Here is a 25,587-nt window from a genome sequence, read left to right on the forward strand (position 1 = left end):
ATCTACACATATCAAATGTATCTTGCAAATATTCAGCATCCTAATACCTGTGAACAGCTCCACTTCTGAGGGTAACTTTTCCTGTGACCATTTCAAGAATATGATCCCAGTGATTCAGTGTTTTCCTGGGAATAAGAAGGCGCACTATGGGGCTAATAAGGTCTCCATTAGCAATCAGGCTAAAATAGAGCAAAGAAAAATAGTTTGGAGGAGCGTTTTAAACAAAACTCATCTGAAGTTAAGATACCACCACCCTACACCCCACCCCAAAATGGCAGTTCACTAACTGAAAATTCTACTTACAAAATAGTGTAGGGCTCCTGGAGTGGTTTTCGAAACCGTGCTGACACGGTGATTCTACTGTGAGTAACCGGCTTGACCTACAAGTACAAAAAGAATTAGAAATTATACATTGGGAAAGAATTTTCCCTGATCACCACCAGCAAGGGGGGCAGCGTATCTGCAGAAAGAAGTTCTTCTTTAAAACATGCGCTTTATTTCACTCCATTCACCTCCTACAGAGCATATATAATTACTGCTGCAGGTTTATAAACATGTTGAATAACAACCACAGCATAGTATACTACAGTGCAGTGTGGCACAGCATATGGTTTCCACTGAGAGGTCAAAATTGTATCGACATCTTTGGTGACTTCTCAGCTGTTACTCCTAGAGACCCAAAGCAACACTCCCAAATGCTATTCTTGCTTTCTTAGTCTTTACTGCTCATAACCATGGCCCAGGCAATTAAACTATCTTCTCTTTTTAACAGTAAATGCCATCTCTAGGTCTCTCTGCTATTATGTAGTAAGTATAAAGGCTGCTGAATACTATGCTCATTTTAGGGCAATGACTCACAAGTGAGGTGAACTGCAGATTTTTGGCTCTCAGAATAAAACAGGCTACTTAACTATTAATTATTCCCTGTACTTTTTTGAAGAGACACTACATTGAGATCAATCACGTGGCTCAACATTACTGCCATTATACTGAACAGAAAGTTATGCAATACACAAAGCTAGGATTCCCTATTGCATTTTTAAACACTTTTTCAAAATAATAATAATTAAAAAAAAAAAGAGGTAAACACAAACTTCAAAATTTTTAGGAAAAAATTTTTAATCCTCAAAATAAGGTGTCAAACCCAAGCAAACATTCAAAAGACATAGTACATGTCTTAACAAGTGGGCTACATTTCTAAAAAAGACCAAAAAAGTTTAAAGGATTAAATAGGCAGCATGCACAGAGACATGCTTTCCAATAGATGTACAAAGTTTATTTAAACAGGCAAGGTTCCAGTCACTATGTAAAACAGTCTAATGATATGACGTGTTGCAGCTTTATAGCATTCTGTGCTGACTTAACCAATACTTCCCATTTAATTTTAATTATGAAAAATTGTTTGGGCTCCAGTGCTTTAAGTCTTTGCTTCAATTTTCACACAAATTCATTCAGTACTGGCAGGACTCCTTTCCAGATCTTTCTCTTGTATGTACTGAAAAAAGCAAGAGAGGTGCTCAACCTCTAGATATTAAAACTGGATAAAAATTACTATTAAAATAATCAAATCTGACTTCCCACATAACCCAAAGAACCTCACACAGCAAACTCCGCACCAAGTACATAAATTCTGGAGCTAAGATAGCTCTCTCAGGGAAAAAGCAATCAAGAAAACAAAACCAAAACTGGTATTCCCTGATGTACAAGCCTTCAGGTGAAAGACAGAAAAAGGTAAATCTGCTGAAGAAAATCTGTTGTTAATAGCTGGTAAAAGAGAAGCATATCTATTCTGAATTCAACTCACTTCAGCTTCTCGTCTTTCTCAAAAGCACTAGTGAGCAGTGTAACCCTCCCAATCTTCCATTTTCAGAGAGACTCAGGAGACACGAAAGCCTACACTGCTCAGGGGTAGAGGAAGGCAGAACTAGCCTTTGCACAGCAAAGTGACTAAACAGAAGCAAGCAACAGCAGTAGTAGGGGCACAGTGATCTGAGGCTCAGTGCAAAGCAATATTTTGGCCAGAGACTTCTACAAGAGGAGAGACAGCAAGAAAGGTGTTATTGCCGCATCGTGTCAGCAGTGCTTGTGGACCAGACTAGGAAGCAGGCTTCTAGAATGGCTGGAGATCTTCCCTTTACACAAGCAATTTACTAGGGAATATATCTACTCCTAAAATCTATTTTGTAGTTACATGTTTGTCTTGGCCTCATACAATGAGAAATTTTTTACTGGACTGTATATAAGATATGCCTTAATGCCTAAGGTAATTGCAATTCACAGATTTGCTGTTAATTCCAGCCTGCTCTGAATCAGGTGGAAGATTCACACCTACTACTATAGGCTTGGAAAGAGACTAAGGGTTGTTAGAACAGCTCATTAGGGGAGGCAAAAAATTTTTTGGAGACTGCCAAATAATTTAGGAACTCAGCCATTTTTGCAGAAACATTTAAAGCTTATTTTTCAGAGCATGACTGGTACTTTATGTCACCAAAATTTGAGATGAAAATTTAATGAGCCTCTAGGAAGAAAAAGAAAACACACCTTAAACTGCAACATCTGAAAATATTTATATTGCTGCCATCAGCCATTATTGGTTATTTGCCCAATCTAAGCTATCTAATAGAGAGCTTCATAATAGAGAAAAAATAAGATAACTCTCTAAAGAGTATGCTACTGAAGGCTGAGGTAATACTGAGTTACTTCCATAGCATCAGGTCCTACTATTTAGGCTCTAAACACAAGTTGCATCCAAAGTGGGGATGACTTAACTTTGGCTGCCCCTTTCTGCATAGCTGCTAGGTTGTCAGGCTAACCCCCGATAAAGTATTCAATGTATAACTAGTAAAGCTTTATATTGCTTTTTCTAAAAGTTGATTCCTCATCCATTTCTGATGCTTACTTATGCTGTTGAGACCTATGCTCAAGCTCTTACACACTCCAAACAGTCCATCAAACTAAGTTCCCTGATCCAGTCTGCAACACTCAGGTTTCAGTGATCCACACCTTACTGGAATGTCCTGGTTTCAGATGGGACAGAGTTAATTTTTTTCCTAGTAGCTAGTACAGTGCTGTATTTTGGATTTATAATAATGTTGATACCACACTGATGTTTTAGTTGTTGCTAAGTACTGCTTACCCTAAATCAAGGGTTTTTCAGTTTCCCATACTCTGCCAGTGAGGAGGTACACAAGAAGCTGGGAGGGAGCACGGCCAGGACAGCTGACCCGAACTAGCCAAAGGGATATTCCAGGCCATAGCGCATCATGCTCAGGATATAAACTTGGGGGACTTGGCTGGCAGGTGCTGATCACTGCTCAGGAACTGGCTGGGCATTGGTCAGCAGGTGGTAAGCAATTGCACTGTGCATCACTTGTCTGTCTTGGATTTTATTTCTCTCTCTTTTTCTTACCTTCCTTTTCATTACAATTATTATTACTATTATTAATTTTATTATTATATTTTATTTTCTTTCAATTATTAAACTGTTCTTATCTCAACCCACAAGATTTACTTGTTTTTTCTCATTCCCCTCCCCATCCCACCAGGTGCAGGTGAGGACTGAGCGAGTGTCTGCATGGTGCTTAGTTGCCAGCTGGGGTTAAACCACAACATGGAACTAGTTAGAAAGCATTTGTTAAGCATAAAGGAGCCCTTTAGGATAGTCCCAGGTGTGCCCAATTATTTAGGTGCTCCTGCAAGCTCATGAAACCATTAATTTTGATGTAGGTTCCTCAGAAGGCCATTATGTTATTGCATACAGCCCAATCACTGGGCCCCTGAGAAAACAAGCAACCTGACAGATGTTAAGAGCTCATTTATTATTCAAAGGATTGTATTTCTGCCAATAATAGATACTGTGGCATCAGCTTGCAAGTCTGTCTTTTGGGTTACTCTCTCAAAGAGTCGTTAACATTTCTGGCAGCCTTCTGTGGCCTAACAAGTCAGCCCTGTTCTGAAACAAGCAAACTGCAGGGTACTGTAAGATAGGACCAGCCTGGGCAGAGACTTAATATTTGTCTTTTCTACCTAAACATGGTCTAAATGAGAACAAAATACAATCTTGTGTTGTTTTGCTAAGTGTGTTTAAATCAAATATACTTCCTATATTAAAAGGTGTAAAGAATACCTTAGTGCAATATTACATTTGTTAACGTAATACCACAAAAGTCAGTGCATGGAAACACTAAGATGACTATGACACTATTAAAACACTCCTAAGTATTTAGTGCATAGACAAGACCTCAGTTTCTGGGAGCTTGGAACAGAATAGTCCAAACTAAATCAAGCAGGTGCTGGACCATGGTGGTACAGAATTCTTTGAATAATCTTTGGCCACATCCAATATGAACAGCGAGGACAAGGACACTGCATCTTTTCTTGGGGTCCACATGCTCTTAGGCAGATGCTTAGGCCACTGTTATTTGTCTGGAAGAGGAGAGATAATTAGTGTCTTTGGGACTGTTTGCCTCCTGAAGGCATGTTTTACACCTGATCTGCTTCAGGAGCCAAAAGAAAGATAAACTCTTTATATTCAGGACACAGGGACACTCTGACACTGCAAATAAGAGGAAAGGAGAAAATAATTATATAAAGTATAAGAAAATTTAAAAAGAAAAACAGAGGGAAGTGCCTGCAGAGGGGTGCTGCAAATGATCTGTGTACAACACCTTTAATTTTGAAGCTGGCAAGGATGCAGACATGTGAGCAACTACAATATAGTATAACACAGTATTCCACAATGCACGAGAGATAACTCTTACAGATGCCCAGTGTATGTTCTGGCTAGAGCATAGCATATCAAGCTCTCCAAGTAAAACAGCACAAAAACTCAGCACGAGCAACCTTAGACTGCTCTGAAACCACATTTAAAAACAGTTTGGCTAGATCTATACTGCACTGTGATTAAAAAAAAAAAAACAGCAAAAAACAAACCCCAAAAAACCCCCAACAAGCCAAACAAAAAAACCTTCACCCTATACACCATTCTTCTCATTAACCTGTCCTGGTTTGTTGTTTTTTTTTTTTTGGCACAGTCTTCAAGTTACTACCTTACAGAGTTTAGAACTTCTGTCTGACCAGTGTTAAACTATTTACAGTTATGAAAAGCAAGCCACATAATTTCAGTACACAGAAGTATACATTAATAAAAGACCAAGTGCTCAGCCACTGTAAATCAATCTAGTTCCTTTGAAGTATATAGAGTTATGCCAAACCACCATAGCGGAAGATCTAATCCAGGATTTAATTAAAGAATACATGGTACTATTCCTATTTTGTTTGTAGGAGGTACCACAGTGCTGCAGTGTCTGGAATAGCCTGACCCCTCTGGCACTGCCGTTACATATTAACAACGTTGTGGTCTTAGGTGAAAGTTTGTGCTTACGTTAAGAGATGAGCATCACTAGCCCCGTAAACCCTTTATTTTCTTTTCATTTCACCAGCCACATTCTCAGCTGATGTAGATCAGCACTTTCCCATTTACGTCAGCAATTGTAAGCCGATTTACATTAATCAGTGGTCTGGCCTCATTATGATTTTATCTTTAGATTTTGTACATTTTCAGTTTGCTTAAAAAGACCCCTTCATGGGCAGCTTCCATATCCTACTGACAAATGTTGCCAACTTTTCATAACTTATGATGAGATACTCATCTGAATTATTACACAAGAACATACAGCAGCAACGCAAAACATTTAGGGGAGGAAGAAGAAAGCATTATTCAGTTAAAACACATAGGGAACTTTAAGTAAGCTGAAGGCAAATCAATCAGATGAGAATTTGCAAGGCAACAAGAGCTAAACACTGCTGGAAATAACCATGGGATCACAGACATTCAAAACCACCTTTTTTTAAAAAAAACCCTTTTTTTTACCTTTCTATTCTACAAAGAATTTGTTATTTCCCACAGTGCCTCTTACACCAACAGCAGTGTGAATCTTTCTTGCTTCAGAGAGGCATTACCACCTGTGAAATAACTTTGCAATGCACCTTGTAGAGTCCAGGAAAAACAAAGCAGCTAAGCTCAACACAGCCTAGGTTCTGGGAGTGGGGATCAATCTGCAGCATTTGAGATCTCCGTAAACACTCAAATTTCAGATTAATTCTACAGAGAGTCTCAGAGCCCAGCTTTCACCTTCAGTCATAATTCACTGTGCTTGAATTTGGGTTGCTGAATGTTAGCTGCAGCCAAGTGCCTCCTAACATTCCTTCGAAAATACAAAGATGCAGATCAGAATCTAACTGTAATCAGGTAAAAAAATTCACACCCTCACAGCTGCTTTATAACAACATTTTATATTTTCCCATATACTAAAAAATATACTAAATGTTTATAAAATTTAACAAAACACAGACAAAACACTTGGCAAACATAAAACACATTGCATAATCTACATTAGGTACTTACATCTTCCACTGTAGACTGTTGGCAAAAGAAAACAAAACAAAATGATCAGCAGCCAAACCATTACCTCAGGTATACTATTATATGTACATATATGAAAAACAGTTTTTGTAAGAAAACCATTTTGAATTAGTGTGTGCATACATATATAAAACAATTTAATATAATTTTCATACAAAAATTTCTACTGTGTTTATGTTCAGCTGACCACATGCGAGGCTGAAGATCAACTGAAAACATGTTGCTCCTTTTTAGAACGCTACAGATGGTAGCTTGGTCATGCAATGCTTCTAACTCAAAGAAGTGTTAGAGTGGGAAGAGAACATTACAGATATGGCATTACAGGAAAACCATCATCGAGAACAGCTATTCACGCAAGGACTCTGAGCAACCTGCACGTTGGTTTGAAATATACAAATAAAAAAGAATAGTTTTCAATTCTTTCTTCAGAAATGTGTTAACCAGTAAAAGGTAAAAGACATGATCCCTAAAATGAAGATGTAGCAAAATGATGCGTATTGGTGTGAACCTATTTGCTGATCCTCATGAATAAAATTTTTGCTTCTGTGAATGCTACATTATACTTTTCACACTTATTATTCAAACATAGACTGGAAAGTGGGACAAATGCAGAAAACTACCCAACCTCCATTGGCTACCTCAGACTTGCAAGAGGTACGTGACACTTCAGAGAATTGATCCTTGTATATCAGAGCTGTATACCGTGCTGCATATTTTGTTTCTAAAAAGGTGACTTTTAAGCACTTGAGAATAGTTTCAAATGAAAACATGCCATTCTTAGCTTTTCTTTTGCCTTCAGTGTATATTAAATAATTAGAGACATGCTAAATACAGAGGTCTGGAAGCACTTTCACAGGCTGTCATGAAGACACAGGCTAGTTATCTATAGCTAAGCAATGGGATGACTATCTATTTCCTTTTCTTACCAGAAGCATCCCCCATCAAATGGAGCAACTGAACAACTGCAAGATTTACAGGTTTACACATATTTATAAAGCCATACTGGACAGTAGCAAAACAACAGTCAAAAAACGTAACCTCCCTGAATGAGATCTCTGTGCTGGTTTGAGGTTTAAGAGCTGGTCTTTCTTATTGCTGTATGAATATGGTCTTGTGTGCTATGAACATCACATTCATTACTTACATCACTTTATAACTAAGCTTTTGAAGTTTTAAATATTTCAACACAATGTCACATTCCAAATTTATCAGCTAATGCAATGAGCCATGGCTTTGCCAGTTTGTTACAATGGCCTACTTATTAATCAATGTGCCCAGGAAAATTAAGAACAAATATTTGCATTCCCTTAGGGTAAAACTGGGGTCAAAAGAACCAAAACCCCATTTATACATACACACCACCCCCTGTGATGTGAAAGCAAGGAATGTACAAGGTTCAGTGATCAAAAGCAAATTAGAATTATAAGTTTTCTAAAGCCATTACAGCACAGGAAACATCTATTTCATAGAAACACAACTTTTTTTAAAATGTGCATTTTTATATACTTTGATGAAAGATGGAGAGTCAAACTCACTGAGGTGTCTGGTCAGTACAAAACCATTACAATTGTCCTACACAGTAATTAACCTGGATAATCTACATTTCCCTGGCTACTTTGCACTGCTAGATGGTATAGTAGGCAGTACAAACAGCCTTGAGCAAGAGGCTACTAGCCCTTCTACCAGTGTGGATACAAAGCACCATTCAAACTGCTGTTAACTGAGTGTATTTCAAAGCTTACATAAATAGGTGACACCACAGCAGTACGCAAACTTCTCAGCCCTCATGAATCATAGATGAACCGGAAACAAACTATGCCAGAACAGTCGGGTACTGATTCAGGAAGCCTTCTAGACCACGAAGCTCCTACAAAATTCACAAACTATTTAAAGCCACTCTGTTCACCTCCAAGGCAAATCACCCTCCTTTTCAGCTATGGTAGGTGAAATGGAGTTCATATCCCCTGTGCATTTGGGGGTAAGTCTCACCGCATCTAGATAAGCCCTGGAAAGAAGAATGTTTCACTCAGGATCTGTCATATATAGTTTGGGGGTATTGGACTAGGGCGAGATCTTCAGTTGGGATAAGTCAGACAATGGCATGGCCTTAACTGCCCAGGCACTTAGCTATGTGAAATAGATCACACCCATGTTGCTTCTGGATCCCAAAAATAGCTCCTATTTCTTCTCCAAGTTGCATGATGCTATACCCTACACCGCTTACAACACACAATAATGGCATCAATAATGCAAATTTTATTCAAGCAAAATAGATCTTGATACACATTTCTGTCACTGACATAATACTGTCATTTTTGACCATTTTTGCCTCTCATGATTTGTGTATTTTTTCAAAATTCCTTAGACTCATTGAAACCAAAAGGAAGACTCTGACCTTCATGGTTGATCAGTAGGACCTGAACCTGTGAACAGCGACAGATGAAGAACAAAAAGCAACCACTAAAAATATTTTTTTTTTCATCATTTTTAATCAAAGGTAAAAGTTGTTAATGTTTCCAGTAAGTCAATTTAGTATGTAGCAACAAGTTTTTAATGAGTCTAACATGCCTCATTAAAAGCTTCAGTACCGGCTCTTCTTCCTTTCCTCCCAGACTCCTCACAGACTAGAAAGAGCAGTTCCCATACAGAACAAGGCAGATATGTTAATCAAGGAAGAGACCAACTTACAAGCTTCAATACAGACCATGAAATTCTCCAGCGGCACAAACCAAAGTGTCTACAAGTCTTTCTGTAGCTCCAAAATTTACAAAATCCGTCTGTAAGAAAGCTGCTAATTAAAATACTCAGAACCGCACAATCCAGGTATGCAGAACTATATAAAGAGAAATTTTATTAATTCATACGCCAATTAGAAAAAAGGACATGGTTTATGTTTTAACTGGATGTCTGGTCAGCTCTTCTCTGATTCCTCCTGGTATTAGATTATGAACACACAGGAAGAGTATCTGTTTAGTATGTCTTGTTGTGCTAATTATGTTACCAGGATACTAAATACCAAACAATGACATTTAAAATTTAACTATTAAAGATGTTGCTCAGGGGATTAAAGATGTGTATCAAAGTTTTTTAATCTTTGTATTTTAATAGTCTTATTCTCTAATCTACACCTACAGTAGAATTCATAATTAGTTCCTTAGTCTGTGACACCAGCAGAAGAAATCAAACGGCTCACATACGGAGTAGCAAGAGGGTTTAGTTTTGCATATTGGCACAGGAATATGAAGTGGACCTTTATACATAATTCATTTCCAGATATACAAGTATTTTGTGTATAGTAATTTGGTAGCACAAATCATGTTTGTTTCTTTCTAATTCCTAAGAAAGAATTAGGAAAAAAATATCCTGTGAAGATAGGTTCTTTTGACATCAAATAGCTGTAATTTGCACATGCTGGGATCATTTCTAATACCTGCTCAGGCCCTCTCTTGCCCTCACAAAACTATCTCCTGGACAGAGAAAATATCAATGAACCATTGCTAATTGACAGTTAAAATACATCAAGAGTCCACTCACTGAAAAATGACAAGTACTTTCTTATGATTAGACATGAACATTATTTGTCATATGTGATAAATGCTACGTTTGAAATAAAAAATAATTATAAATACTGGGATTTTTCATGAGAATGTACTTGGAAAAATATGCAAGTATGTTAGGTATGTTAGATAAATATTCCAACATAATTTGTAAACTCAAGACAACATTATAATCTTCCAAAATTCAATTTTTACAAATTAATCCAATCATATCACTGCTAACAGATGACTGGTGATTCCACTGTCTAGCAAGAAAGATGCACTTAAAGGATGTAGAAGAACAATTGCCATAAATGATAGTAAAAGAATTGAATTTTAAAATATGGACGAACAAAGGAAAACAGAGAAATGGCAGCTCCTCAAAATACTTTTATAGCAACATCTCAGATGCTTTTTTTGAAAATTCTGATGAGTTCAGATCTACTAAGTTTTAAACATCGTATTTTCCACCTCACATCCCACTGTCATAGTGCCCGCCTCTTACGTTAGCACTGGATAAGTAGGGAACATTTCCTGGCCCAAGATCTGACCAAGATGCAGTGACCAACTGACCTAGGCTGTGATCTGCCCATTAACTATGTCTGGCCCACAAGACCCTGCAGCAGGAGTGGTGCTAAGATGATGTGCTGCAGCTGGAAATCACCAGTAGAAGGCACATTCTGCCAGTCACAGTTTCATTCTGTAGTCACGCTTCATCACAGGAACAGACATACTCTGTGAAGTTCCCTAGCAAGCAAATGCGCTCTGCTCCATGTCCTAGCACATGTCTGTGTCATCCACTGTGTGCCCAATGTGAGGACTGACAGGCACTGGATCGGAAAAGAAATTTAAGAGTTTCAAAATCTTGAAATACTCATTCAAATCCTTTTAATTATCAAGTGTTTTCACTAAAGAGAGATGTTCTGGGGTTGCATGCAGATACAAATATTCAGGTCATACATGTAGGAAAGCTTTGAGGAACCTTTATTAATCCTCTGAAGAATCATTAGTAAAAATATTGATTATCCCATTCCACAAATACTCCTCCAAATATGACGACACCTAAACCATCTGATAAAAGAAGCTACAATTGAAACAGAGCTATGGAACAATAAAATATTCATGTAAAACAATGAAAATGTTTTAAATAAAATAAAATCAAATTTTATTTTAAAAAATAAAATTTATATATATAAAAAAATGTTCAATAAAATGTTCATGTAAAACAATGAAAAAAAGTGATGAATCACTGGAAAAATGTGACCAGGGCACAAGTACTAAATGCGAGGCAACAGAACTGCATGAGTACCCAGGCTGAACATGAGAAGAACCTGGCACTGGAAAAGTAGGACAAGAGCTGGTGGGTGATGGGCAGAAAGTCCCTAGTGCATCCCTCACACCAGGACCCCAACAGGCATCACAGAATCTGACAGTCCAAGAGCTGTACTCAGTCAGTTGCAATGCCAAAAGATAACACTTCAGAATGAGCCCACCACTCAATGAATTGGATAAAGTTACCCTTCCTCAACCAGCCACACACTTGGCCTACAACCAACTGGCTCTTACAATGTCTGTTTTCATACTGACTGCCCTACAGCAGTTCCCAGTTGATGGGTAATAATGTTATAAACATACTGTAAGTAGACAATTGTTATAAAATTGTGGACCGGGAAATTTTCATTGCTTAAACATCATAGAAAACAGTGGTGAACCTAAGGAAAGGAGTCTACATCACCCTCATCTCTCTATAGTATAGAACTAACTCTTGATGTGCCTTATGTAAAGTAAGACATATGAGTAGAGTTTTCTTAACTAACTTTATAAGTGCTTTTCTAGAATACAAGTCAATAAAAAAATCCAAGCAGAATGTAAATTAAAATGAATCTTGAGCAGCATAAAAATTACTTGCGTTAGAGCTCACCACACAATCACCTTGGCTTAGAAGCCCAGGAGAAAAAGTGAAGTGCAGACAAAAAAAATCTCAGTGTTTTTACTACCTAAGAAAATCTGTCTTCTGTCAACCAAGGGTAAATCTATATGGTCAGTACAGCAGCATAATGCAGGCTTACTATGAACTTTTCATAATAGGTGCTGTTTCATACAGACACTATAAGCTTCCTTTTTTATTTTGGTTGCAAGAGAATGGTGCTTTAATACCAAAATCCATCTGCTTTTCTTAGGTGCCTGCAGTTCTTTGCTTTCACAATAACACATTGCAAAGTCAGTTTACTTCAGTGTGTTCAAAAAATTGTTGGTCATAAGAAGTCGAAGAAGAAAGGAGGTTTCAGCTGAACACATCTTTGTGGAACAAAGAGAATTTTAAAAAAATTGTTGCCTACAGGACGTGCAAATACAAAAGTTCAGTTAATTCATCAGCAGCTTACTCAGCCCCCAAAACAAGTAAAATGCATCTTTTTGAGTGCACAGGAGGGGACAACCTAGATCAGAGATAGTGCCTAGATATCCATACTTTACACGTTATAGCTGGACAATAACATTCAGTACCTTTTACAAACAACTAAGCTTATAATAAACAAACGGCAACTCTGTTCGTCCATACTTCCTCAAGAGATTAATTGTTAGATTCCTCAAGCACATAATTTAAAATGTATTTGCAATTACTTGAAGATCACCTTCAGCACAAAAGGGATCTCTCTAGCAAAACAAGCTCACTTGCCAAAAGAAGTGGTGGATGGAAACATACCTAGGGAACAGCTAGTATCAAAGCTTTAGCTTGGGTCAGGATGAAATCTTGTTACTACTTTCCCTACTGGTAACATAACTGTAAAAAGTTCCAAGATATATTATTACAGCATGAGGGCTCTGCTAAAGGATTTAAAACAGCCAAGAGCCTGGCTGTGATCTGCTGAGACTAACACACAATTTTCCCATGCTTCTGGGACAAGTGCCTTGCTGCTGTCCCTGGCTGAAAGAGGGAGAAGGCAGAAGTCTGAACTTGTTCTCCACCCCTGCTCTCTCGCCAAAATGTCTAAACTAAAATGGAGTGTGACAATTCTAGGAGATTATAGCAAGAATTGAAAAATCAGATTTTTCCTACAAAACTTTGTTCAGCCTTCCATGCAGAACAACTACCACAATGCTACAGTGCAAGAGACATGTCATCAGTCATCTGCTGGGATAAACATCGAAACAGAAGAGAAAGAGTATTGCCATATCAGTAAAATGCTTTAGTCATTTGCTCATGCAGGTAGTCTCTCTCTTCACCACCGCTGCTCACTGCCTTTAGCTCTGATTTGGTCTTTTCTTTTTCCCTCTTCATCCCCACAGCTCACCATTCCGATCATCACGCACACTCCTAGTCAAGTGAATTTGTGGCACCGTGAAAATCAGTGACACACCGATCTGGTGTTACAGCAACATGAGAACTAAGGGGCTTTTCCTAAACTGCTGTGCTGCTGCCACTTCTAAAGGAGAGCAAAGTACAAACAGGCAAGGAAGTGCCCAATACAAACAACAGCAGATGAAGTGAAAAGAGAGAGATGTGGCTTTAAAATCTCATCACTCTAGCAGCATGCAGCAGGGGGATAACTTGTGAGGATGTGCTTGATAATTGCTCAGATGTTACTGCATCGAGATTATCTCTGAAACTGGATGTTAATGTGAAAATAACCAAATTGCAGACTGGTGTTCAGAAGTGAAAAGGATCTTGCAGACCTTTCCCATTATAAACTCCTTCCTCCCTTCTGCAGTTAGCAGTTTTCTCATGAACTATTCCATTCATCCCATGCATAAGTGCAACAGTCTGAGGAAGATTTCCAAAAGCAAAAATGGTATCAAGGCTTCTATCTGCCCTTGAAATCCAGGGGCTGTTAAGGTAGCACAGTTACCACCGGTACTTTTGCATAACCAACAGCATCCCATCTCCTTCCCGGCCCTGGGCATGGCTCAGAGTCTACCGAAGTCAATGATCACTGAACTACAGACATCATACAAGTTGACACTAATGAACTCCTGTTGCTCAGAAACATTTAATAAATGTTCAATATCGTTTTCGTGCACTTCTGTCATAAATTATATCATCCTGCAGTAAGATACCAGAGTGGCCCTTGCTCATTCATCATCTTATACTGACACTGGTCTATGCACAATACTTCACCCAGAAGAACAGGACTATAAATTCAAGTCCATTTCTGGGGTAGATTGGTGAAAAAATATAGCTGTTTTCCAACAGATGAGCACTTGGCCCATTTATTTCAGTTGTTTGGAGGCCTTAGACTGGTAAACAGCTAGATTTTAAGAATCTAGACACTGGATTAAAGAAATATATCACTGATATCAGAAATATTAACAGATAATGAGATTATTTAATTGAAGACCACCCTGAAACCTGATTTGTATCAGTAATAGAACAACTAAGGGCTTTTTAAAAGACCCAATTCTGATTGACAGTTAGGCCTCACAGACCCAGACTACAGCTATCTTGCAAGAAGAGCATTATCATTACTGTCATACTTCAACTATTTTTAAAACAGTGCTTATTTTTAAAAGAAAAGCCTTCAAAATTGAACTCCTATGTGCAGTTGGTACACTTGAAAAACATAGAAATATAAGCTTTCTTGTCTTGTTCTGCTTACATGTTTTTGGATGCTGACACTATTGATGGGGGACATGTAATACATTCTTTCCATTTCATCCATCTTTCACCAAAGACAGCCTATGGTGAAATCAGCTACTGATATTATAAGGTATTTGGTGGTATAGACCCTCATCTATAAATCTATCTGTTTAGACAGAAAAAAAATGTTTCCTCACTAACTATTCCAACACTGACCCATTTTACAGACCATCACATCTATTTGCATGTTCCACTCGTCACATTAAATAGACGGATAGTGCTTAATGAATTACACATTACAGAGTTGGTTCATTGCTGTGTTGTAACAACACATCTACATTAAGACCTCCTTGATCAAAGCTCCTCCAGAGCTCCTGTTGTCAGTTGTGGAGGACACACAGAGAACACAGGCACTTACTGGCTGTAAAGCTTTGTTAGGTCCAAACGTGTCAGGCAAGGCAAGGTGCACCTTACAGGACAACAGGAGCATGGTATTTGAGAAGCTCCAGCTAAATCTGAACCAGGGCATAACAGAGAGAATTAATACTGCTCTTGTCAGGGACAGAATCCATTCCTAAATGTTAAATCTCAGCACCTTACAAGAATGGATACTAAAGTATTTCATTAGGTGAGTTCTCAGAATCCATGAGATGGAGAACTTTCCTTAATTTGTTTGTTTGTTTGTTTTGCTTGCCTTCCCTGTCCTGGAACACCTTCCTCACAAAATCAGACTCACAGATTAGAAGATAAACCTATTTCTGATGGACTACGTATTTTGTCTTGTCACTCCATGAGAAAAGTATGAAGAGATTTTAGTAAGAATTAATGCTTTATATACTTCCCATCTATTCTCCTTTATAAATGTAGGTTACCGTACTTACACCATATCTCGAACATGAATTTTTTCTTGTTTATTTCTAGTTTGACACACATTTTCTAGTTATGTGTAAATTTAAAGTAATTGAGATGCTGCCTTCAAAGAACTGCATTAATGTACTCCCAAAACTAGATGTCAAACATTTCACAGTTTAACTAACACAAAAGAAAACCTACAGCTGCATGCAAATACACAGTGTGCAGCTGCTGCATAAAGTATTCTTCCTTTTGCCTCCTTCCCCACTAACCAGTATTGGAAATAAATATTTGTAATTGTTTTACTGGAGAAAAACCTGCACTGAGAAACACACATCAGGTAAGAAATGCCAAATTAAATGTTCTTCATACAACTGACTTGATAACATTGTACCTAAGCATGATGTTATCATCCTTAATCACTGAACACAAATTTCTCAAACACCTTCTGTGCTACCTTTTTAGAGCTTTCAGATCTTTGATATCTGGCACTATTCAGGCACAGAAAAACTGTCATTGCCACCAGACCAGCATCATTGTGCTTCCAAAATCAGGGCTAGGGCAAGCCAGCTCTAATAACTCCAAGACCATCTCCTTCCATGGGCAACAAAAAATCCTGCACCAATTCCAAATACATGGTAGGAGCAAGGCCAGCAGCCAGGTGAGAAAGTTGAGAGGTAATCCCCAGAAGCACACTGAAGTCTTTATTGTCTCCAGGCTCTGGCTAACAGCAGCACTGCTGAAGTCATGAGAATGTGCTGGTGTCCAGAGCATTAATGTGGGATGACAAATTATACTGTGTTCTAAAAACATTTGGGGATTTGGGGGTGGGAGGGAAGGAAGGAAGGAAGGAAGGAAGGAAGGGAGGGAGGGAGGAAGGGAGGAAGGAAGGAAGGAAGGAAGGAAGGAAGGAAGGAAGGAAGGAAGGAAGGAAGGAAGGAAGGAAGGAAGGAAGGAAGGAAGGAAGGAAAAAAGAAGTGGAGCTAATGAAGAAGAGTAGCTTAATATTTCAGCACCAGCACAGAGAGAGCAGGAATTGTCCTGACAAAGATCAGTCTGCAAACACATCCTATTGTTAGCCTGGAGTCGCCTATGAGGCTATCAGTGAGCTTTTTATTCAAAACCTAGCACACTGGTTCTGGATCTGCAAGGAGCCCACAAAGCTGCACTGAGCCAAATAATCGATGAAATAATTTTATTAATTTCTTTTCTCCTGCCCCCCCTCCAGCCCACCAGAACACTAGAAACTCAGACCTGACCCACAATCTTCTCTGTACATGCATAACTCCATGGTAACCTTCCTACTGAAGTCGTTGAGATGATTCACAAATTACACCTTGATGTGCTTGCAGGACTGAGCCATGAATTTCTTTCTTTAGCAATGTTGGACATTCACACATACACTGATTTTTTTTCTTCTTCTTCTACTGAAACAAACAGGGAGGATTTTCTTTCTGAAATTCAATTAAAATAATGCCTTATGAGAGCAAAATTCCTCTATGGGCTAGCATCAAAGACTGCTACAAGGCTCTATGGAAAAACATAATTATTTTGTTTGCTGATGTAAATCCAGCAGAATCAAAGAGAGTACTGCTGCCCCTTCTGGTCCTAAAACACATCTAGGTTTTTGATTTCTAAGTGAATGCCTGAAAAAAAGTGAAAACTTCGTTCTTCACATGGTTTTAATCTGAATATATTCAGGCATTAAAACTTACGTTACTAGCCCCCAAAAAAGTTCATTCCTAGTATTAAATGATTAGGACATGAAAACAATTGTGTTATTCATAAGCCCTGATAAAAATATGTAGACTGTTACTGGGTTTCATCTCATTTTTATGACTCCTTTCCCCACATAAATCAATCACATAAAATTAAACTCAACATGGGGAGTTAAGCTCTCCACAGAGACTGTGGAGATTGCAAACGTAAGTCAAATAGGAAGAAAGCAAGCTGAGATAATGGATGGTTTACACTGGTTTACTTCAAAGCCCTGAGAGGTGGCTGCAAGTGTTAAGATAATATACAATAAGCACTGATTCCAGAAGAAATAATAGAAGCCTCTCTTACCAAATATGCAATTGTAAGTAAAAAACCCCCACAACTCCTACAACTATTTCTCCAAATGCACAGAATTTCTATTACATCATGAATCTTCTTTGGCTGACACAGCGCTTAGGGATATGGTGTATTTGAGAATTGTCAGTGTTAGGTTAATGGTTGGACTAGATGATCTTCCGGGTCTTTTCCAACCTTGATGATTCTGTGATTCTAAGGATCTGCAGCAAAACAATAAGCCTTAAAACTAGCCTTAAAGTAGCAAGCCTGTGGTTGTCCTGAGTTTGGCAGTATCAGGAGAGTTGGTTAAGAGTCTTCCATGAAGACAACTACCTTCTCAGCAAAGGGCACATGGAATTAGTCACACTGCACACTATTAATGGGAGTCACACATAATAGTGAACGCAAACCACCACATTTTCTAAGTAAAAGCAAATTCCTCTTTTTCTTGTCCTGGATATGTAAGAATAATTTTATTTTTCACCCAGATACTGTTTTAGCATAAAATACAGTGCTATCCACACATTCAGATACTCAGAAAAAAAAGTAAAGACTGGTCATGCATCCAAAGGTGGAGTTTTTGGTTCAGAACTACGTTTTACGTGTTGAAGGTTCAGGTAAGTGCAATACTGCTACTGTACAAACATTTTAACACCACCACCACCCCCAGTTATAACCTCTTACTTAGATCACAATTAAAAGTGAGATTAATTACTTGATTCTCTGCCTGTACACCCTGCAAGTAACTAGTTTCAGCAAAATTCATGGAACTTAATCAGCGGAGACTTGCAACTGGAATAAGTAAATGCTGGACGTCAAAAGTGGAATTTATGAATAATGGGAAAGCTTAGATGGTGTGTATGTGAAGGGGTGTTGCTCAGTTCAATGTGTTGCTCATATATGTCAGAAACAGAGTACAAACCCGCTGTTTCATCAGTGTTTAATTAACTTTTCCTATTTTTAAAAATTGTTCTCTTTACTTTGTAAAAAAGACACAAACAACAGAGACACATGAATGGCTACACAAAAACAACAAAACTATCTCCACAATGTTCTGGTCAATTGCATAAATCAACAAACCAGGAAAAAATGCAACTTGCAGTATACCAGGTCTCTGACTTGAATTTGATCTTTCTGTTGATTGTGCCCATTTCAAAGAAAAAAATATGGGTTACAAAGTTAGAATCAATTATAAAATGCAGGTGTCATATTTCATAGCCTCTGAATAAGAAGTATCATAGTAAATGTCATCAGAGCACTAAGGCCTCAATTCTGAGGGTCTTTTAGTACCAGGTATCCTGCTGCCTGAAGACACCTGCTACACACACCATTAAATTTGCACAAAACAAAAGAAATTGAAAAACAAATGAACTGATGCTTCTTGTCAGGCAGAAGCTGTCATTCAAATGGTTGTCAGGAACGATTGCTATCTCCATACACGATAGAACAGTAAAAATAATGCAGTCACGCATCTCACAAAAATCCACATACTGTGGTTTTTTTGAAGCCTGCAGTTATCTCCCCAGGCTTTAGTGTAGCACTGTTTGAGAAACAGGTGAGCTTGGAGAATTGTGGACTAGAACTAGTTAGAAGTTTGCACCTGACACTGGCAATGACTGGGAAAAGCATTTCAACTAAGTGTGATTTTTTCAAACAAAAATGTCCCTTCTCCAGAGAAAATACCAAGTTTTGGAGAAAAGCTGCTGGTCCAAAACTCCCAAAATTCTCATTACCACCATCTTTTTCTGCATGAAAAAGTCTCCCTTAGGTTTATGACCAGATCCAGTGAAGACAGCAGGAGATTACTGAAAGTTTTTAACTGGATGCGGCAATTCAGAAAGCTGAGTGAAAGGCAATCAGTGCATCATGTTCAGAGCAGTAAGAGTAATAATCACTAGAATAGTATGTTCAGAATGGTAGATAACTGTACTGTTATTAAACATGACATACATATATAAAAAATCAGGCATAAATGTGGGCATGGCAGTAATATTAACTGCAGGTTTGCTTAAATATTTTAGACATCCTACCTCATTATTGACTTCAGCGGGTTTTTTCTTTGTTTCTCCAATGTCCAAATAGCTGTGGAAGGAAAACAGTTTTAATTATTTACAGAAGCACCTAACTTATACAATACAAATATTTCTACACTTTTTTTCACATGTAAAGCTTTTAAAATTGATTATGCTTCAGAATAACACTAAAATGTAACTAATTCAAGATTTTAATGAAGGAGTGTTAAGATAAATCTGCAAGCTAGCCCTGGGAGCTAATACAAGAGCCAAGGGAGAACCGATCATCTACTTTCAAGTCAGAAAGAAGCTTACATACTACTGTGAGGTGGATCAATAAATCTCAGCACAATATAAACTTATCAGAGTTTTCAATGTCATCATCTTGACTCTTAATTTCTCACAGTAAGTCTCTGACAGATTTAAAGCGTTCCTCCATACCCAAGTTTAACCCAGGGCATCAGCTAAACAATCTACACTGCTTGTTTCAACAGGACGTGGACACATCCGATCACTGTATATCCTGGTTTCTCATGGTTGTGATGAGCCAATATCATCTTCACAATTATTTTCTGAATAAACAAAATGCAAGCCTCAGCTGGACAAGAAAACAAAATACATCTAGCTGAACAATACTGCTCTCCATCAGAGTACATATTCCCACAAAAACACTGCATTAACACAAAAGTGTCAGTTAAAACACACAGTGATGGATTAGCTGTTTGTTGCCTTTCCAAAGAAAGTGAATTAAATAAGCCTTCAAGCATGAGTAACCCATAGACTGGCAAACAGGCAACCATCCAGGTACCCAGACTTTGCTAACTCCTTTCTCTTGCCAGCACTCTGAGAGCCATGAGAGCAGCTCTTCGCATGAATGCAGCTCTCAGTAGCTGCCAGTACTGCAAGATGTTTCTAGTTCTCAGCGCTGTAGGAAATGATACCTTCATGGGCAGTTATAACTCAGTACAGCAGCACCTTTCAGCACCTTCTGCCAAGAGTTAAACATGAGAAAAATATGGCTGGGGCATCTATTCTACACCAGGAGCACCTAATCCAACATTAGATGGACGTTTGTTACAGGTTCTCCCTATCCCCACTTACAGTGGGAAACCACAAGCCCTTTACCAGGCTTTTAAGACTAGAAGGCCCTACCTGAGAACATCAGGTATACTTGATGGCAAGCATCCATGCAGGCTCACCAAAGACCTTAGAGCTCACAGAGCATCTGCAGGCCTCCAGTAATATCGTGCTCTGTAGTTAATGACTGGGATAAGATCTCTTGCCAGAGGAAACTTTCCTGCCTGACCAAAGTTGAGAATTCACGTCACCTGAATGAAGGCGCAGAAGCCAGACAGGAGGGGAAAAAAAAAAAAAAAAAAAAAAAAAAAAAGGAAAGAAAAAGCATTGTTCATTCTTTGAAGGAATGGCAATTGCTTATCATGGTACCACTGAACAGTCAGAAGGATTTCAAGGCTTCAGTGTGCAGGGACAGTAAGACACAGCAAGGCTTCCAAGCAATGCTTGAAAGTGCGCACCAGTGCTGTGGAAAAGGTAAAGGTAGCAATGTAGGACAATGTTTAGAAACAAAGTGTCCAAGCCTCATGTTTAAAAACAAACAAAAACAGCTGTTGCAAGTTTCTCCCTGTAAAAAGAAAAGAGCTCTCTTAGGACCAAAAAAACCCAAAAAAAGTCTTAAAGCCTACAAGACTGAAAAGAAATAAATGCCTCAGATAAAATAGTTCCAACAGCCTATAACAACAGTTGCTGATTGTGGTTCTTGTTTTCTGTGCATCTGTGAATTACTTCGAGGATAACTAAGAAAAGTGACAAAGGAAAGAGAATATATAGTCAAAGGCTTAAATTCACTATGCAGAGGTGTAGGCATTCATATGTCAAATTTCAGGGATCTACAAATCTGAAAAGGTCTATATAGGGCCAAAGGCTATCCCAAAGTGTGATAATGGAACTCAAAAAAATTTCAGACTAAAAACTTTAGAAAAGTATTCCCAATTGCTAAGAAAGCAGAAATACTTCCACTCAATGACAGTCCATGCCAGTGATGAAACTAGAGCGTTGTTTAAAGAGACACCTCTAGAAAGAGGACAATTTACCATTAATTAATGAACACAGATAAAAGCAATTGGTCAAAGGAAGGAGTAGGGTAGAGTAGCATGCTGAAAAAAAAGCTAAAAATCGAAACCAGATCCAGCATAGAGAATTTTCTTTCAGGAAGCTGAGAGTCAGGGAAGAACTCTACAGGTGTGCAGGCCTGAGCATGCATTCTCACTTACCACTGCAACAACTACAATACACCAACACACCTCACTGCATGTACACCAAAAAACCATGTATTCATTTAGCACACCTGTAAATGACTAAACAAGCTGGTAAACTTGTCATATATTTTAAAAATTCCCAACATTGGCTAATAATTCTTCCTTTAAAGAAAATTTCTACGTCTTTTTCTAAAAGCAGAATTATTTTTATTTAAATAAAAAATTAAGCATACAAGCAGTTTATATTAACTATACACCCTCAGAGGTATCTATCTCAAGATGTTAAGATTCAGGGCTTGGAAGGACAGAGGATCACGTGCTAAAGGTGAGCGCAATTTAGTCTACGATTCACTGCAGACAAGAAAGTTAAAGGTTCAGTTCTCAGTATACGGCAGCTGAGAAGAAACAAATGCCCTGCTTGAGCAATGACACTTACAGCTTCTGCTTCTCCTTGGATATTCTCCTTTCCATTATGCTCCCACACATCAGTGCCACAAGCCTCCATTTCACAGTTCAGCCCTGCATAGTTTATCACAGCAATGAATGTGTCCAACAAGCATCACTTTAAAAAAATATTGAAAATTGTACAAACTTCTTGCCACTATCAGATCAGACTCAGAATCTTTAGGGCAGATGCTTCGGTCTCCCACAGCTGCAATTGCTTTATGTTTGCCTGTGACACACACATAAACATATGCTCTTTTCTTTAATTCCTTCAATTCTTTTCAGAACACTGTCCCTTTCAACTGACCCCTCCTCTCCTCTGACTTTTCTGGCTACGATGACTCCCTAATTATCATTCTGTCTACAACCCACTTAAGAACAGGATCACCATTAAGCCCTTTAGCCTGTCTTAAATAATGCTTGTAAAAGCACTACTAACATTTACAGTACTATATACATAAATACTAATCGTGAAGAACTTCAACTTTGAACACAAAAATGGAAAAGATTTCAAGTCACTCCCTTTATCCTCCCCACAGCACAGGACTATGATATATATCAAGGGATATATAAAACAGTCTGCTCTTACCAAGTCCCTTATGTTAGCTTTTCTTAAAGTATTCTCTTCATTGATCTTAAATACTTGTTGCATGTTGCAACTATAGAAGTCTGAAAAGCTCTCACCGTAAAATTCTGACCATAAAATGACAAAAAGAAATGCTTTTTCTGACCCAAAATAAATCCAGAGTGCCCAATTCTCTACACAGTGCATGCTAATGCCAAACATTTCACTTAGTTTTAGCCTGTCTATCGAACATAAAACACGTTTAGGGAAGTGAAACATGATGGGCTGACAACTAACAACTTAAAGCCATCCACAGAATCACAGGATTTAATGGCAAAAAGACACAGTAGCTCTTTCTTGAGACTTGAGCACTGCATTTGACATGGAAAAGAGTACACGGGGAACAGGGCTTGTATTTAGCCCATCATTCATCTTTCTCTCTTAGCTTTGCACTGAAGGGCAAGAAGCTTCAATAAATATTCAGAAGCAGCCAGTGACAAAAATGGTGAGTGCTCATAGAGATCCCGTTCATTACAAAGAGTTTTGTCCTGAAACATAATGGACTCTCCTGAAAAACAGTATCCTCAACTCTACAAAACCACGATGAGCAACGTCCTGTAAAGCTGGTAGTTTAGCATATAAATTCCCAACTACCTCCAGAAAAGAATTGTTAATTTTGAGATTTTTTTTTTTTTTATTCAACTGTAGGGAAAACGCCCACAAAGACTGAACAAAACATATAATCAGACAATTGAGACCACGGAATTCACTGCCAGAATTAAGAACCATTACTTGGAGTGGCACATGCAGAGACACTAAGGAGACACACCTAAAAGCCCAGATCTCCTCCACAGTATTCTCTCAGTCACTCACTAGAAAACAGAGAAACTGTCAGCTTAATTACTTGTGTCCAGGCAGGGAAAAGAAAGCAGTCAGTCATCATTTAAACAACAGGAGAGACTCAGCTATTCTGGTCATAAAAAGGCTGTACACCTACCCAAAATGAACAGAAGCGATGGAGAGGTGGACAGCTGGGTAGAGTATTTTAGACTTTTTAAAATTAAGCAAGAAAGGAAGTGTTGGGAATTAAATTCCAAGGCTCATCAACTTCACAGCAGGACTGTCAACAATCCACCTTCCTATAGCTTTCTCCCTGTTACCACTAGCATGAATACTGACACTTGCCCCACATGTCCTTTGGCTTAAAGGGCTGTTTCTCCTTCTCTACCATCATGTCAAGGAGATGGGACTAAGCGACTGATGGTAACTGCAGCCTTTCTGTGGCTCACCTCTAAAGCTCTATTTGCAGTTTTATCTGCTACACGCACCTTTCTTTTTGCCTTGGGTTATGGCCTTTAAGTCCTCTTTCTGCAATGCCTAATAAAAGGGGGGGGTGGGGGGGGGGCGGGGGGGGGCCTCTGCAGTATTGCCACAGTACCAAACCCCAAATGCTGATAGCCAAGTTCCACATAAGTCTTGCGTTACTTTTTAGCCACTCACTTGAGTTTCTTGAAGGCTTCCCTGCCACCAGCCACATACTGCTCTCCACTCTGAAGCTCCTCCAGCTGCCGGACACGATGCCCGCCCCGGGGGGTATAGATGTTACGCACAGCTCCAAAGGGTGCCTTCACCCTGCCTGTCACCTCTTTCAGGAACACCTCGAAGTTGGACACTTTCTTCTCATTGACGACAATACGGCGCCCCGGGAAGAAAGGGTCCCCGTTGCGATACACCAGCACGCTCTTCACCGCCGGCTGCGAGAGCCACGACCCCTTCGTGCCAGGACTAGTCATGCTGGGTGGCTTCGGACCACCCCGACGCGGTGCCGGCACCTGTTCCCTCAGGAGAGGGATCCCGCCTCAGCACCCCTCTCACGTCCTCCCTGACAACTCCCTGGCGGGGGTGAAGCGCCCACACCCGCGCCGGGGCCCGGGCGCCAGGGCCCACCTCCGCGGAGGGCGGCGGGGGAGGGAGCCCGGCGCGGCGGGGAGGGATTACAGCCCCCCCGGGGCTGGCGGCACAGCTCTGCTCGGCCTTTCAAGAGCGGCTCCTCCCAGGCAACCAGGCTCTTGCTGCTGCCCGGCGCCGGGGGAGGTTGAGGCGGTTGACGCTAACCCAGGGAAAAACCCACACTGCGTGGAAGTAGAGCGGACAGGACAGGAAGAAGGACTGCGGGGGAGCCGTGGCCTTTTGGGCTCTTTATCCTCCGGTTTTGCCACCGCGGAAGGCGGCTTTTGCCGCTGCCGCCCCGGTTTCCTCGGGAAACTTCATCCCGCGTGTGCTCGGGCTCCCCCCTGCCCGGCCGGGCCAGGCCCAGAGCCACCGGCCACGCCAGGGGCAGGGGCCGGCACAAAACCCAGCCGGATTGTTCCCCAGGCGAGGGCCGGGGGAAGGGAGGACGAGGAGGCGTTGTTCCCGGAGGCAGGGAGGGGGACGCAGGGGCAGGGGCAACCGGGCCGAAGGCCCGCACCCGAGCGAGGCAACGGTGTCCCCGCTCTGCCTCCTCTTCCGAGGCGCTGCGCGCCGCCGCCTCTCCCGTACAGCACGCCGGGGCTCCCCGCCACAAGGCAAGGGCCGGCCGAGCTGCCCCGAGGGAGGCGTTGGGCCGGCGCGGCCGGGAGAAGGCGGCGGCCGGGCCGGGCCGGGCCGGACCGGGGGGTCAGGGGGAGGCGGAGCTGCCGTGACATGGCCGCCTCGGGCGAGGCGGTCGGCGGCCGTTGCTCGCCGGTGACGGTCCCCCGCGGAGGGGCCGCCCTTCACGCGGGTGTCGGTGAGTAGGGGATTAACCGCCCGCCAGTCCGTCCCCAAGGGGCTCTGGCCCCGCCGCGAAGGGCCGCGGCCTGGGGC

The 25,587-nt window shown here is 40.2% G+C and overlaps 1 protein-coding gene across 3 annotated transcripts in view; it reads right to left on the bottom strand.

The window, feature by feature from the left end:
- The window catches only part of DCDC2 (doublecortin domain containing 2), a 71,795-nt gene extending 47,134 nt beyond the window's left edge, over positions 1–24,661 (bottom strand). The window contains exons 1-5 of one of the 3 annotated variants that reach the window (XM_074897912.1): positions 24,241–24,661; positions 19,474–19,525; positions 6,407–6,421; positions 304–380; positions 48–179 (exon numbers count right to left, since the gene is read on the bottom strand). In XM_074897912.1, the coding sequence (XP_074754013.1) occupies positions 48–179; positions 304–380; positions 6,407–6,421; positions 19,474–19,525; positions 24,241–24,533 (569 nt within the window). In that variant the 5' untranslated portion in view covers positions 24,534–24,661. The remainder of the gene's footprint in view (positions 1–47; positions 180–303; positions 381–6,406; positions 6,422–19,473; positions 19,526–24,240) is intronic. The other 2 variants (XM_074897913.1, XM_074897914.1) reach the window with 2 other exon arrangements.
- Positions 24,662–25,587: the final 926 nt, after the last annotated feature.

Source organism: Athene noctua, chromosome 2, assembly GCF_965140245.1.
Source record: "Athene noctua chromosome 2, bAthNoc1.hap1.1, whole genome shotgun sequence".
Lineage (NCBI taxonomy): Eukaryota > Metazoa > Chordata > Aves > Strigiformes > Strigidae > Athene > Athene noctua.